This window comes from Lynx rufus, unplaced genomic scaffold (genome assembly GCF_022079265.1).
Source record: "Lynx rufus isolate CCGP_SWC_20201006 ecotype Redwood Valley unplaced genomic scaffold, mLynRuf1.p SCAF_5, whole genome shotgun sequence".
NCBI lineage: Eukaryota > Metazoa > Chordata > Mammalia > Carnivora > Felidae > Lynx > Lynx rufus.
In genome coordinates this window covers 85,820,915-85,836,693 of record NW_025814867.1, presented here as the reverse complement: position 1 = coordinate 85,836,693, position 15,779 = coordinate 85,820,915, and the positions used below count along the sequence as shown (strand labels likewise).

Genomic DNA, 15,779 nt, shown 5'->3' with positions numbered 1-15,779 from the left:
GCAAACATCCTCAGAAAGGGCAAGAGTAGGAAGCACAAGGATGTCAGCATATGTCAGTGGCGAAAACTTCTCTACAAATTAGGCTGAGCCTCATTAAGTGGTCTGAACCACGAGGACTCTAACCCCAAGGCTGGACACTCTGCACATGTGTGTCAGAGGGACAAAGGAGAGAATGGTGAAGGGACTATGTCAAATGGGGCCAAAGGTGCTGGAGATAATCACTCTGGAGAGAGACTTGGGGAGAACAGGACAGTGAGGGAGCAGACTTGTCCTACGCAGCCCACAAAACAGAAGCAGGGCCAGGAAGAAACTCAGCCCAAAACAAGAAGTGACTTTCACAGTCCACGGATGGTGTAGACTGCCCAGGAGCTCAGACAGTGAGGGTGGAGGTCATGGGGCAGAACGTGGTGCAGAGAAAACCCAGGCAGGAGACAGAAGGCCAGGCTGATCCCCCCCCCACTCCCCACTAAGATCTCCTACACCCCAAAACAGTCACCCTCTACAGGGAGCCTCCCCTGAAAGAAGCAACGTGCGTAGCCCTTCCTAGACAACAAGACAGGTGTTCCATCTACAGGTAGAGCTTCTGCTGCCGTTCCCACAGACGGCTCCACCAGCAAAGAACTCCCTGGGATGACGCCATCTTCAGGCCTGGAGGTGGGAGGGGCTGGTGTCCACAGACACCTCTCTCTTCCCCAGACAGCACGCAGGCACCACAAAAACACATATCTTGTGTTCATGCAGTCTTCATGTCATGCTTCCTCGAATGCCCCTCAGAGCAGAGCCCAAGTGGTCTGAGTGTCCAAGGGGTGCTGACACCAGTTCCGCCGGGAGAGGCACCCATGAGTCCTGTCTTCTTCCTGGGCTTTGTTAACCCTGCTACCACCTTTCAGCAACTCTCAGACCCCACACCAGACCTCTCCTTGAGCCTCTAGCCAGCATTGAGCCAATGTCCCTGAAATCCCCAGGGGAGACTCCTCATCCGTGTCAGGGGGCCCACACGAACTTAGTTTAGTAACAGAGCAGCTAAGAGCCTTCCCCCAGAGAAACTGGGGGTTAACCTCAGTGCTCACAGCTTTGGGCTCAGCATTCAGGACCCCAGGAGAGAAACCCACCTCCTACCTCCACCTGACAGACGTCCCCAAGAGTTCTCATCACTCTGAGCAGCCTTCACATCCTGCTCCTGACAGCCACGTCAGCAGGGACACCACGACCGTCCCCTTCCAGATCCACCAGCTGGTCCCCTTCCAGATCCACCTGTCCTTAGTCCAAGGCCACACTGCCTGGGCTGCACTGCCTCCCTGGCTCCAGGGTTTTTGTGTCTTCGTCTTCATCTGTCCTGCTGCTCAGGGACAAGCTTTCAGTCCTGCTGTGCTGGTGCCTATGTAACTGGTTTACTAATAAACCCACTTCTTTCACTATCCCTTTATTATTTTTTTAACGTGTATTTATTTTTGAGAGACCGAGAGAGACAGGGCACGAGCAGGGCAGGAGCAGAGACAGAGACACAGAATCTGAAGCAGGCTCCCGGCTCTGAACTGTCAGCATAGAGCCCAACGCAGGGCTTGAACTCACCAACCGTGGGATCATGACCTGAGCCACAGTCGGACACTTAACCGACTGAGCCACCCAGGTGCCCCTTTCACTATCCCTTTAAATTTCATCTGTCAGCTCTCTTTCTACCCCTGGATGAAATCTCAGGCAATTCTTGTAGCGATTCCACACACCCTCAGATAGTAGAGCCTCTTTGTTTGACTTAGGGTGCCCAGCCTGGTTTGAAGACCCAAACCCTCAAACTTGTATCCAATTTAAAACCTGCCCTGACCCAGGCCTGAGGGAGTGCAGAAAACCCACAGGATGCAGATAGGGGTGAAGATTGTCTTTCTCCCTGTTTTCTAGCTCCTCCTCACCTGTGCCTTAATCTCTGACCCTTTCTGGGGTGGGATCCAGGGGCTGGCAAATTAGGGGGCAAGACTGTAGTCTTCAGAGCCTGGTACTCCTGCTGTCTTGCTGTCCATGCCCTGGGACAGCAGGTGCACAAGAGCTGGCCCTCCCTTCTTGGGGTGCTTTTGTGGGTTCTGCAGGGATCCCTCCCCTGGACATCTCTTGTGCCTCTTCTCCCTCAGCCTCAGCTTCAGTGAGGCAGCCCTTTGGCTGGGGCCACATGGGTGCTCCTAGGAGTCTCACTGGATGGGCACCCTTATGATGACTCGGGGGTGCCCTCCCCCTTGTCCACATCAGGTCCAGGCAAGCGTGTCCTTCCGGGCAGAAGGACGGCCCTTTCCTGGTACAGCTTTCTTTGCTCTGCCTCCAGATGAGCCACTCTGGCTTCATTATTGGGGCTCTAGACTTCGGCTGGTAAATAATAAGATACCATTCTGTGGCCTCAGACTCCAGAGCATAAATGGTAAGCTCTCCAGGTAGCTTTTAAGTTTGTTTTTGTTTTTGTTTTCTTAATGTTTATTTTTGAGAGACCGTGAGCGGGGAGGAGCAGAGAGAGGGGGGACAGAGGATCCAAAGCGGGCTCTGTGCCCAATGTGGGTCTTGAACTCACAAACTATGAGATCATACCTGAGCCAAAGTTGTACACTCAACTGACTGAGCCACCTAGGCTCCCCGCTTTTTTTTATTTTAATTCCAATTAGTTAACATACAATGTTCTACTAGTTTCAGGTGTATATTACAGTGATTCAACACTTCCATACATCACCTGCTGGTCATCACAAGGGCACTCCTGAATCCCCATCACTTGTCCCCCCACCCTGGTAACCATCAGTTTGTTCTCCATGGTTAAGAGTCTGTTTTTCCTAGTACTTTTCTTGAAGTCCACCTCATTTTACTGGAGACCAGAAGGAAAATATCACAGCACATTAACAACTCTGTCCAACCTCTCCACCTCTTCTACCTCCACTTATTACCATCTAGAGGCAAGTGATGGACTAATCGTGGCAGGAAGGTTTTACAGACTCTCAGCATGTCCTGGTAGGTGCTCTAGCACCTCAAGGCAGGAGTGAGGACACTCAGCATGTTAAATGGGAGCAGTTAACGCACATATTAGAAACACTGAAGAGGAGCAAGCCTGGGGCATTGTAATAATCACAGGATGGGTAGCAAGAGCAGCTCGCAAGGGAAATGGAAGAAAAACCAAGAGAGCAGGTGTCCAAAAGGCAAGAAACAATGTGTAACAAACAAGAGTGGTTTGTTAGGTCAAAGCTGCTGATGGGTTGAGTATGATACGATCCGAGAAGTGGCCAATGGATCCAGCAAAATGAGGGCTGCCGGCATCCTCGATAAAAGCTATTCAGAGGCATGCAGGGGCCTTCCTGGTTCCCTGCCTTCTTTTCCCAGCTGGTCTCCTCTCCCTCCAGGAGGGTTCTGGGCTTCACCTACCTCAAACTACTGACAGTGTCTAAGTATGCAAACTCCATCACAGGAACTCCTGTTTGTCCTTCCAGATGGCAATGAGATGCCACCTTGGCCTATCAAGCCTTCTCCCACTCCCAGAGAGAGGCAATCTGTCCCTTCTCTGATACAAGATCCACCCCCAATTCCATTTTCACCTCACACCACTCCCCCTCCCTCCCTCACTGCAGCCACAGAGGCCTCCTGCTGTTGTCTAATACACACAGGCACACACCCTGCTTGGGCTTTGGCTTGGCCATCCCTTCTTCCCCCTCAAACCTGCAAGCCTTGCTCCCTTACCCCTTACCTCCTTCCAATGTCACTTTCTCGGTAAGGACTTTCTTCCCTCTTTAAACTCAACACCCGCTCTACCAAATTCACCATCCATCTTCTTTTCCTGTTTTATTTTTCTCCACAGCTTCAATATCCCATAGAAAAGCAATTTACATATTTGTCTTCTCTATCTCCCTGTGCATCTCCCCTCCTCCACATAAGCTCCACAAGGGAGCTTACCCTCCCTGAATGGGTATATGCTGTATCTCAAAAGGAGAACATTGTTAGCTCATAGTAGGTACGCAATAAATATTTGTTGGGTGAAAGAACAAATAAACAGAGTGGTGGGGCCCAAAGTCCAATCTAGATGGGTTGGAAATAAAATGGGAAGTAAATAGGCGAAAATATCTATTACAAACAACCTTCTGGGGATGCAGAGAAATAAGGTAGTAGCAGACACAGGATATGGGGTTGTGTCAGAGAGAGAGAGTGGGTGTGTGTGTGTGTATGTGTGTGCATGCACATGCAACCAAATGATTCAGTAGAGAGCGAGGAGTTAATGATGTAGGAGAGGAGAAACATCTCTGGAGCCAAGTCCTTGAGTTGGCCCAGGGACTGAGATAAGAGCATGTGGAGTGTTTGGGCACAGATGTAGTCAGAATCTACCATGTGGCTTAACATCGCAGAAGCAGGCTGGAAGACTGATCTCCTGTTTTCAATTCCTATAGCACTTCATCCCTGGTCTCTGGTGGCTCTGACTGCTTTCTGCTGTGCATAATTAATTCAAACCTCTAGTGACTTCTGTCTCCTCTAGCCTTTGACCAGAAAAGACAGACCATGACATCAAAATAGTCAAGAAGTAGCTCCAACAGACATAATCTGGCAATGACCTTGTCCGGTATTTTGAAGAAAATACCAGTCACTATATCAGAATCACTGCCGTGGGGATGGACGGAATAAGAGCACCCAGTCCAACCCCCTTATTACAAGTAAGGGGCTCAGGGAGGGGAAGTGCCTAGTCCCGGGCTAGTGGCTGATACGGCACTAGAATCCAAGGTCATGACTCTCTCTCAAAAGCTCCTCTTCAGCACTCAGCAGCTTCTGTCCTGCAATGTGGAGTCAGGGTGCAGCCCCTGGGTCACTGGGTAAGCCACCATAATGGCACAGGTGTTTAAGACATGGAGAAGGAACTTCAAAGGCACAAAACATTCTGTGCCATCACAGCTCCTGCCAGGACCTGTTGAAGCAGGTCCACGTTATGCAGAGAACCCAGCTCCAAAGATGCCCCACCCGTCATCCCCAAATCCATCCTGAAACAGGTTTTTGCATGCACTATCACAGGGAGTAGGCATTGGTATGGCTTTTGGAGGCAGCAGTTTGGCAGATTTGAATGAAACCTAAAATCTGTACACCTTTTTCTACCCAATATTTTCATATCTAGAAATTTTTCCTAAGAATGACTAATGAAAAGCATGCAAAGATATGTGTAAGACGATTCACTGTGGCTTTGATTTTAATAGCAAAAGTCACAAATAATGTGCACACATACGTTTTAGTTATTCTGGGGCAAGAGACTGCAGTAAAAACACTTCCCTTTTTTATATCATCCACTTCTGTCTGGTTTGAATCTATTATAAATATGTATTACTTTCATAATTCAAAAGAAGGAAAAATTAAAAAGACAAATAAACCCTCTCTGATTTGTGCCAGCACCATACTGTCTTGACAATTACAGCTTTGTAATACAGCTTTAAGTCTGGAAACCCTCTCTGATTTCGAAATATGTTCAAACCGTGGCTATGCAAATTACTGTATTATTTGTGTTTGTTTATCTTATTGAACATTTACATTGGACAGGTATTGTTTTCACAGATATTAAACCTACTATAAAAAAAATTCCTTCTCTGGATTCTTACTGCCTTCAAAATAAAGAAAAATATCTCATCTACTGCGAAGAGGCAGCAAATTATTCTAAATACCCATTCTTCCCTTCTTCTATAGCAGTAGAACCCCTAACTTTAAGCAGGGTACATACTATCTCAGAATATGGACTACATCTCCCAGCCTCCCTAGCAGCTAGGTAAGGTCATGTGACTAAGTTCTGGTCAATAGTGAGCGTGAAGGTTGCTAAATGGCAACTTCTGGGTCACACATGCCTTTAAATACCAGGGCAGAACTCACAACAGAAAAAATGCAAATTAAAACTGTACTGGGATATATTTCTCACCTATCAGATTGGCAAAAATCAACAGCTTAAAGTACATGGGGTGCCTGGGTGGCTCAGTTGGTTGAGAGTCCAATTCTTGATTTCGGCTGGGGTCATGATCTGATTTGAGCCCCGTGTCGGGCTCTGCACCGACAGTGAGGAGCCTGTTTGGGATCCCTCTCTCTCTGCCCCTCCCTTGCTTGCACTCTCTCTCTCTCTCAAAATAAATAAAAGAAACTTCAAGTACACTGTTGGTGAAATTGTGTGGAAACAGACCTTCTCATACATTACTGGTGGGAATGTAAAGTTACACAGCCCCTATGATGACAAATGTGGAGATATCTTTAAAAAATGATGACATATTTTATTAACTCTTGACATAAGGGATTACCCTTATGTCAAGAGTTAATAAAATATGTCATCATTCCTAAGAATTTACCCTAAGATAAACCCCCAACAAATACAAGAATACACATGCACGAAGTTATTCATTGTGGCATTATTTACAATTGCAAGATATTGAAAAATATTCTAAATGTTCATATATAGGAGATTGGTGGGGTAAACTATGGTCCAACCACACAATGGAGTACTACAATGTTGTTAAAAAAAAAAGTTAGGAAGATCTCTATGAACTCACATGGAGTGATTTTTGATATATTATAAAGTTTTTTTTCTAAAAAAAAAGCTCAGAAAGGTCCATGCAGGATACAAACATTTGTGTGGGAAGGGGAAAATGAAAGAATGGGGTGGGAAAGATAGGAGGTAGAAGACTAACACTACTTTGAATATATTTTTAATATAATTTGATGTTAGAACCTTAATGTTTTACATATTCCAAAATTAAATTAACAAGAATGAAAGGAACAAAATACAAATAAATGAATCAAACTGCATTTAAAATAAAATAATGACAAAGAAAATAAAAAATTAATCCAAGTAACATTCATTCATTTATTTTTTTTAATGTTTATTCATTCTTTGAGAGAGAGAGAGAGAATGATCAGGGGAGGGGCAGAGAGAGGGAGACACAGAATCCGAAGCAGGTTCCAGGCTCTGAGCTGTCAGCACAGAGCCTGGCATGGGGCTTGAACCCATGAACCACGAGATCATGACCTGAGCCCAAGTCGGATGCTTAACCGGCTGAGCCACCCAGGAGCCCCTCATTCACTCATTTATAATGAAGATCCTAATAGTTCCCATTAGGGCTCTACTGTCATTTAGTTTCCGATTTCTCTGTTGTTGGTCATTTAGGTTATTCCCAAGTTTTTATTATTACAAATAGTACTTCGATTATGGTCTTCATAGATAAATCTTTGGCTATATTTCTTATCATTTCTTTATGACTGTTTTATTGGATGCTGTCCAAGTAACTTTTTTTTTCCTGGTCCACGTAACTTCTAAACACAGTTAATACATAAAAACACTTCAAAGAAATCTTAAGCTCTACTGCAGTAGACCTCCCTTCAGGACAGTCTGCTGCAGGAGCAGTTGACTGAAGGTCTCTGGCTGCCTCATCTTCAGATCCACTGTAGCATGAATGCCATGGCCACAGCCATGCTGGCCTGAGCTGCTCTCAGCCAGTGGCCCAGCATGGCAGGAATACTGGGCCATTCCTGGTATACTTTACTTGGAGACGCCTAATCATCCCAAATGAGACTCTCGGACTGGACCGCAGTCAGAAATTCTGCCTACCTACCCCTCCTTCCTTCCCACTGTTTTTCACAGAATGGCACCACAATCCGAAGGATTTTCCTGCCTTTTCCTGCCCTATTCCCCTTTAGCCATTACAGGCAATTCCCAAATCAATCTCTTGCACATCTTATCCTATGGTGGCATCTGCTTCTTGGAGGAACTGAGCTGACACAACTTAGTAGGTTTCTGTTTGTAATGGTATGAATGTAGTATTCTGAAGCAATTGTGTGTGTATTATAGTATTAACCAAATGAGTAAATATATTGATATAGTTGGGGATCAAGGTTCAAACTGCAGGAAAAGGAAGACAGAAATATGGGGGGCACCTGGGTGGCTCAGTCAGTTAAGCATCCGACTTTGGTTCAGGTCATGATCTCACAGTTCATGGGTTTGAGCCCTGAGCTGGGCTCTGTGCTGACAGCCCAGAGCCTGGAGCCTGCTTCAGATTCTGTGTCTCCCTCTCTCTCTGCCCCTTCCCTGCTCGTGCTCTCTCTCCCTCAAAAATAAATAAACATTTTTAAAAATTAAAAAAAAAGAAATATGGAATGAGGGAAGCAAAGAAGAATGCTGTAGTGTTGAACTGGAATAGAAGGTCAGTATAACCTCATGAATTATACGTGCGTGAATGTGTGCGTGTGCGTGTGTGCATGCGTGTGTGTGTGTGTGTGATATTTATAGGAAATGTAGATAGGAGATAGTTATAAATATATACAGTGTGTGCATGTGTATGTATATGTGTGTGTGATTATTTATACATCTTCTAGTTCTGTCCACTGAGAGACACAAAGAGCACGGCTGTTGGTTTCTAAATTCTGTTAAAAGGAATCTGGTAAAAACATTTCTACACAGAGAGATGTATATGAATGTTTATAGCTGCATAATTCATAATGGCCAAAAAATCCAAACATACCACCCAAATATCCACCAACTAGTGAATTAATTTTTTTAAATGTGGTGCATCCATACAATAGAATACTATCCAGCAATAAGAAGAAGTAAACTGCCGATACATTCTACAACAAGGAGAACCTCAAAAACATTATGCTGAGTGAAAGAAGCCTGGCATAAAAGCCCATGCACTGTATGATTCCATACATGAGCAGTCCAGAAAGGGCAAATCTAAAGAGACAGAAATCAGCGCTGTCTAGGACTAGGGAAAGGTGTGGGAATTAAGTGAAAATGGACAGGAGGGAAATGTCTAAGTGATGGAAATGTTCTAAAAGTGGATTGTGATGAGGTTGTACAACTCTACAAATCAGGAGAACTGTCCCTGATTACTTTTGCAGCCTCATGTCCCAATGCTTCCCTTCATACGCCCCCAAATTCCACTTGAGGAATTTCAAAGGATCCTCAGTTTCTATCCAGAACAGCATCATTCAGTCTCCACCTGGGACAGCATTATTCATTCTCCATAACCTAGAACAATTCTGCCGTGATGCCAGAATCAATCCCTTCCTTCCATGCAATCTCATGAAACTCTCTTTGCACAACCCTGAGAGCCCTCTTTGCTCTAACTCTTCCAGCTGTGTCTGTGCATGGCTGTCCCCTTACCACTGGACAGTGAGCTCCTCAGATGCAGGGACCAGGTCTTATTCCTCTAGAGAACCTATCAGGGAGTCAGGCACATCATTGGCATTTGGCAAATGAATGAATAAATGAATGAATGAACAAAGCCATGAAGAACAAGTGAGAATGAAGTGAATAGAAAAGGTATGGGCTGTTTTAAGCAACAGATGAACCAGTTGTTAGGAAAGCAATTAAAAAACAACTACAAATCTTGGCCCATAGTACTGGTAAGAAATACTCAGCTTGAAGGAGGATTCTGGGAAGATGGTAGAGTAGGAAGCACCAGGAATCTCTCCCCGCTCCCCTGCCCCAGACAAGTGTACTGGCAGAATCTGTCTGAAGTAACTATTTTGGAACTCTGGAGTCTGTCAAAGAAATGAAAGGCATCCAAGTTGGAAAGGAAGAAGTAAAATTGTTTTCAGATAACATGATCTTATACATAGAAAACCCTATAGATTCCCTGAAGAACTTACTGGAACTAAAAAACGAATTTTTTTTTTAACGTTTATTTTTGAGACAGAGAGAGACAGAGCATGAATGGGGGAGGGTCAGAGAGAGGGAGACACAGAATCCGAAACAGGCTCCAGGCTCTGAGCTGTCAGCACAGAGCCCGACGCGGGGCTCGAACTCACGGGCTGTGAGATCGTGACCTGAGCCGAAGTCGGCCGCTTAACCGACTGAGCCACCCAGGCACCCCTAAAAAATGAATTTAGCAAAGTAGCAGGATACAAAGCCAACACACAAAAATCAGTTGCATTTCTGTACACAATGAACGATCTGAAAAGGAAATCACAACAATAATTCCACTTACAACAGCATCAAAAAGAATAACATATTTAGGAATTAACTTAACCAAGGAGGTGAGAGATTTGGACAACGAAAACTGTGAAACATTTCTGAAAGAAACTAAAGAAGGTATAAATAAATGGAAACACATCCCACATTCATGGATCAGAAGACTTAATATTGTTACACTGTAGATACTACCGAAAGCAATCTCCAGATTTAATCCAATACCTGTAAAAATCTTAGTGATGTTTTTTGCAGAAAAACACAACTTAAAATTCACATGAAGTCTCAAGGGACCCCAAAAAGCTAAAACAATCTTGAAAAAGAAGAACAAACCTGGATGATACAGACTTACTGATGTCAAAACTTACTACAAAGCTACATTAGTCAAAACAGTCTAGTACTGGCATAAAGACAGGCATATGAAACAACAGAATAGAAGAAAGAGCCCAGAAATAAATCTTCACGTGTACGGTCAAATGACTTTTGCAAGGGTGCCAAGACCATTCAATGAAAAAAAAGATGGTATTTTCAACAAATGGTGCTGGAAAACTGGAAATGCACATGCAAAAGAAATAAGTTGGATCCTTATCTAATACCATATACAAAAATTATTTCAAAATAGACCAAAGATCTAAATGTAACACCCCCCACCCAAAGTAAAAGGCTTAGAGAAAAACAAGACAAAACCACCCTAACTTTGGGTTTGGCCATGATTTCTTGGATATGACATCAAAGGCACAGGTAACAGAAGAAAAAATTGGCATAAAATTTTTTTAATCTTGTATATTAAGAGACACTACCCATGGAGTAAAAAAACAACTCACAGAATAGGAGACAATATTTGCAAATCATTTACATAATAAGGATTCAATATCTAGAATATATAAGTCCTAAAATTCAACAACAATAACAAAAAACAAATGACCCAGTTTAAAACCGGGTGAAGGACTTGAACAGACATTTCTCCACAGAAGATAATGAATGGCCAATAAACACATGAAAAGATGAGCAACGTCACCAATCATCAAGGAAATGCAAATCGAAACTACGATGAGATATCACCTCACAGGCATTAAGGTGGCCGCTATAAAACATCAGCCACAGAAAACAAGTATCGGTGAGGCTGTGGAAAAATTGGAACTGTTGACACCATTGGTGAGAATGTAAAGTAGTGTAGCCACTGTGGAAAGCAGTTCATTTAAAATAGAGCTACCTCACTTAACAATAGAACTACCATATGGGGCGCCTGGGTAGCTCCGTCAGTTAAGCATCCAACTGGGGCTCAGGTCATGATCTCACGGTTCCTGAGGTTGAGCCCCACACCAGGCTGTCTGCTTTCAGCACAGAGCCTGGTTCGTATCCTCTGTCTCCCTCTCTCTCTGCCCCTCCCCTGCTCTCTCTCTTTTTCTCTCCCTCATAAGTAAATAAACACTTAAAAATAAATAGAACTACCATATGGTCTAGCAATTCTACTTCTGGTATACACGGACAAGAATTGAAAGCAGGGTCTCAAAGAGACATCTGTACACCCATGTTCACAATAGCTAAAACTTGGAAGCAACACAAGTAAGTGTTCAACAGCAGACGAATGGATAGCGAAATGTGACACATACATACAATGGCATATTATTCAGCCTTAAAAAGGAAAGATATTCTGTAATATGCTACAATACGGACAAACTTTGAGGACATTATGCCAGGTGAAATAAGCCAGTCGCCAAAAGACAGATACTGTAAAAGTCCACTTATTAGAGTAGCCAAGTTCATAAAGACAGAAATTGTAATGATGATCGCCAGGGGGTGGAGTGGGGAAACGGGGATGGACAGTTATTGTTATTGGGTACAGAGTTTCAGTTTTACAAGATGAAAAGTGTTATGGGGATGGATGGGGGTAATTTCTGTACAACAATGTGAATATATTTAATACCACCGAAGAAGAGTACACTTAAATGGTTAAGACAGTAAATTTTATGCATATTTTACTACAATTTTAAAAACGCTACAAAACAATAAGTATGTGTAAAGGACAATGGTGACAAAGATGACCCATCTCTTACCTTCATCAAGCAGCCAGCAAACACAAGGAAGCCTCTTGAATGCAGATGTTTGGCCAACGAGAACCCAAATCCCGAGTCACAGCCTGTGACCAGGACAGCTTTGCTGCCAACCTGTTTTAGAAGGTCATACCCCACGTTAGGAACCCAAGATCCTATGAGCATAGTGATCAAGCCTCTTCTGGGCAGTAACGATTAGTGCTTCCTGAGTGAGCCAGTCCTGGCCCTGCCCACCCGCCTCTAGCTTTCTAGAGAAGCACCATGGTATAGTGGGAAATGCTTGGACTCAGAATCAGACCAGGTTCTAACCTTTCTGGCATCAGTTCCCTAATCTATAATCCCCAACACCACCATCCCCATCATTATGGTATATTGATCGTTTCTTACCATATGCAAGGCACTGTGCACGCATTTTTCTTACTTAATCCCCATAGTAACTCCATACTGTATGATTATTATACTACGTTGCAAGTGAGGAAATAGATATTTTCTAAATGCCCAAGGTAGTTAGTTAGTGGTAGAGCTGGAACTGAAACCAGGAATGAGAGATTCCAGAGTCTAAACTCAACCCCTAACTTCATTTGATGGGGGTAAAGGGGGGGCAGTTAAGAGAGTGGAAAGTGGTTCCAGCTGTCTCAGAAGCACTGAGGCCCTGCTCTGAGGGTGGCCTGGGGCCGGGGGGGGGGGGGGGTCGGAAGGGAAGGGCTCTGACCACCTGGCTGGTTTTCAGCTGGGCTGCCACTCACCGGGTTCACCTCATCAGAGTAAGTGCGCAGGCTGACAGGGACAGGGGAGGCGGAGTAAAGCAGCAGCATGCGTCTGCAAGAGAGAAGGAAACCATGAGTAAAGTCTGTGGTCACACCTGGCCCTGTTCCTGGGTACCAGTGAGCACCCCACTGCTCCCCACCCCAAGCCCCTGAGGACAATCTGCTGGTACTAGTGAGGAAGAGGACCTTTTTCCTCCGGGGTTGCTAGGCTGGGACAAAGTAAGCCAGCAGTTTGCAGCAGCCATTTTTGCCACTGTGTAAGGAATGGAATCGTCCTCCAGTAATGCAGCTTGATTAACAAAGCCTTTTGCAAATTCAATGTCTTAACCCTTAGGTGTTACGCTGCTTCCTGATAGCTATTTTTCAATTAAACTTTTGTTTTTGAAATAATTGTAGATTCATATGCAGTTAAAAAATAACACAGAGACATGTCCTGTAACCCTTTACCCAATTTCCCCCAATGGCAACATTTTGCAAAACTATATAGCACAATATCACAATCAGGATATTGACATACAGTGAAAATACAGAAGATTTCCATCACCACAAGGATCCCTCATGTTACCCTTTTATAGCCACACCCACTTCTCCCCCACCTCATAGCCTCTTTAACCACCAATCTGTTCTCCATCGCTACAGTTTTGTCATTTCAAGAATGTTATATAAATGGAGTCACACAGTATATATAACCTTTTAGGATTGCTTTTTCACTGAACATAATTCTCTGGAGATTCATCCAGATTGTTGCATGTACCAATATTCTTTTTTTATTGCTACATTGTATTTCATGGCATGGGTATACCACAGTTTAACCATTCAACTATTTTTGTTTGTTTTTAAGTAGGCTCCACATCCAACATGGGGCTGGAAATCACCACCCTGAGATCAAGAGTTGTATGCTCTACTGACTGAACCAGCCAAGTGCCCCTGACCATTCAACTATTAAAGGGCATCCAGAATGTTTCCAGTTTGGAGTTATTACAAATAAAGCTGCTAGTACAAGTTTTTGTGCAAATCTATTTTTCTCTTGGGTAAATGCCCAGGAGAGCAATTGCTGGGTCATATGGTAGTTGCATGTTTAGTTTTTAAGAAATCTTCAAACTGTTTTGCAAAGTGGCTGAAGCCTTCTACGTTACAGCAGCAACGGATGAATGATCCAGTTTCTCCACATCCTCGCCAGCATTTGGTGGTCTCACCACTTTTATTTTAGCTATGCTGATGACTAAAAAAGATAATCTCACTGTTTCTAATTTGCATTTCTCAAATGGCTAATGATGTTGAACATCTTTTCATGTACTTATTTGCCATCTGTATATGTGTTTTGGTAAGATGTCTCTTCATGTCTTTTGTCTATATTCTTTTTTTAAGATTTTATTTTATTTATTTTTTTATTAAAAATTTTTTAACGTTTATTTTTGAGAGACAGAGAGAGAGTACAAGCTGGGGTTGGGGGAGCAGAGAGAGAGGGAGACACAGAATCTGAAGCAGGCTCCAGGCCTCTGAGCTGTCAGCACAGAGCCCGATGCAGGGCTTGAACTCACCAACCGTGAGATCATGACCTGAGCTGAAGTCAGTGCTTGACTGACTGAGCCACCCAGGCACCCCAAGATTTTATTTTTAAGTTACCTCCACACCCAACATGGGGCTTGAACTCACAACACCGAGATCAAGAGTCACACGCTCCTCTGATTCAGCCAGCCAACTGCCCCTCACTATTGAGTTTTGAGAGTTTGTTACATGTTTTAGATGCTAGTTCTCTGTCACATATATAGTATGCAAATATTTTCTCCTATCCTGGAAGTTGTCTCTTCATCCTCTTCACAGGCTCTTTCGCAGAGGGAACGTGTTTCATTTTGATGAGGTCTGACATCAGTTTTTCCTTTTATGGGTAATGCTTTTGGTGTCAAGTTTTGGAACTCTGTCTACCCCAGAATCCAAAGATTTTCTCCTGTTTTTTTTCTAAGAGTGTGATAGTTTTGTGTTTTACATTTTAAGTCCATGATCCATTTTGAGTTAACTTTTGTATACAATGTGAGACTTAGGTCAAAGTGCATTTTTTTTTTTTTTTTTTTTTTTTGGCCTAAGCATGTCCAATTGCTCCAGAACCATTTTTTGAAAATGTTGTCTTTTCTGCATTGGATTGCTTTTGCACCTTTGTCAAATATCAGTTTGGCATATTTGGGTGGGTCTATTTCTGGATTCTCTCTTCTGTTTCATTGAGCTATGTGCTCCCATCTTTTCTTTTTCAAAACTGTTTTTGCTATCCTATTTTCCTTGCCTATTCATACAACTTCTAGAACAATCTTATCCTTATCTACAAAAATCTGGCCGCAGTTTTTATACAAATTGTGCTAAGCTTGTATATCAATTTGAGGGAAATTGACATTTTTACCTTTTTTGGGTTCTTCGACCCCTGAACATAGTATGGGTTTATTTAGATTGTTGATTTCTTGGCACAAAAACAGACACATAGACCAATGGAATAGAATAGAAACCCCAGAACTAGACCCACAAACGTATGGCCAACTCATCTTTGACAAAGCAGGAAAGAACATCCAATGGAAAAAAGACAGCCTCTTTAACAAATGGTGCTGGGAGAACTGGACAGCAACATGCAGAAGGTTGAAACTAGACCACTTTCTCACACCATTTACAAAAATAAACTCAAAATGGATAAAGGACCTAAATGTGAGACAGGAAACCATCAAAACCTTAGAGGAGAAAGCAGGAAAAGACCTCTCTGACCTCAGCCGTAGCAATCTCTTACTCGACACATCCCCAAAGGCAAGGGAATTAAAAGCAAAAGTGAATTACTGGGACCTTATGAAGATAAAAAGCTTCTGCACAGCAAAGGAAACAACCAACAAAACTAAAAGGCAACCAACGGAATGGGAAAAGATATTTGCAAATGACATATCGGACAAAGGGCTAGTATCTAAAATCTATAAAGAGCTCACCAAACTCCACACCCGAAAAACAAATAACCCAGTGAAGAAATGGGCAGAAAACATGAATAGACACTTCTCT

The 15,779-nt window shown here is 43.4% G+C and overlaps 1 protein-coding gene across 2 annotated transcripts in view; it reads right to left on the bottom strand.

The window, feature by feature from the left end:
• The window catches only part of BDH1 (3-hydroxybutyrate dehydrogenase 1), a 41,190-nt gene that overhangs the window by 10,830 nt on the left and 14,581 nt on the right, over positions 1 to 15,779 (bottom strand). For both annotated transcript variants that reach the window (XM_047098912.1, XM_047098913.1), the window contains 2 exons: positions 12,732 to 12,804; positions 11,989 to 12,099 (listed from right to left, as the gene is read on the bottom strand). In XM_047098912.1, the coding sequence (XP_046954868.1) occupies positions 11,989 to 12,099; positions 12,732 to 12,804 (184 nt within the window). The remainder of the gene's footprint in view (positions 1 to 11,988; positions 12,100 to 12,731; positions 12,805 to 15,779) is intronic.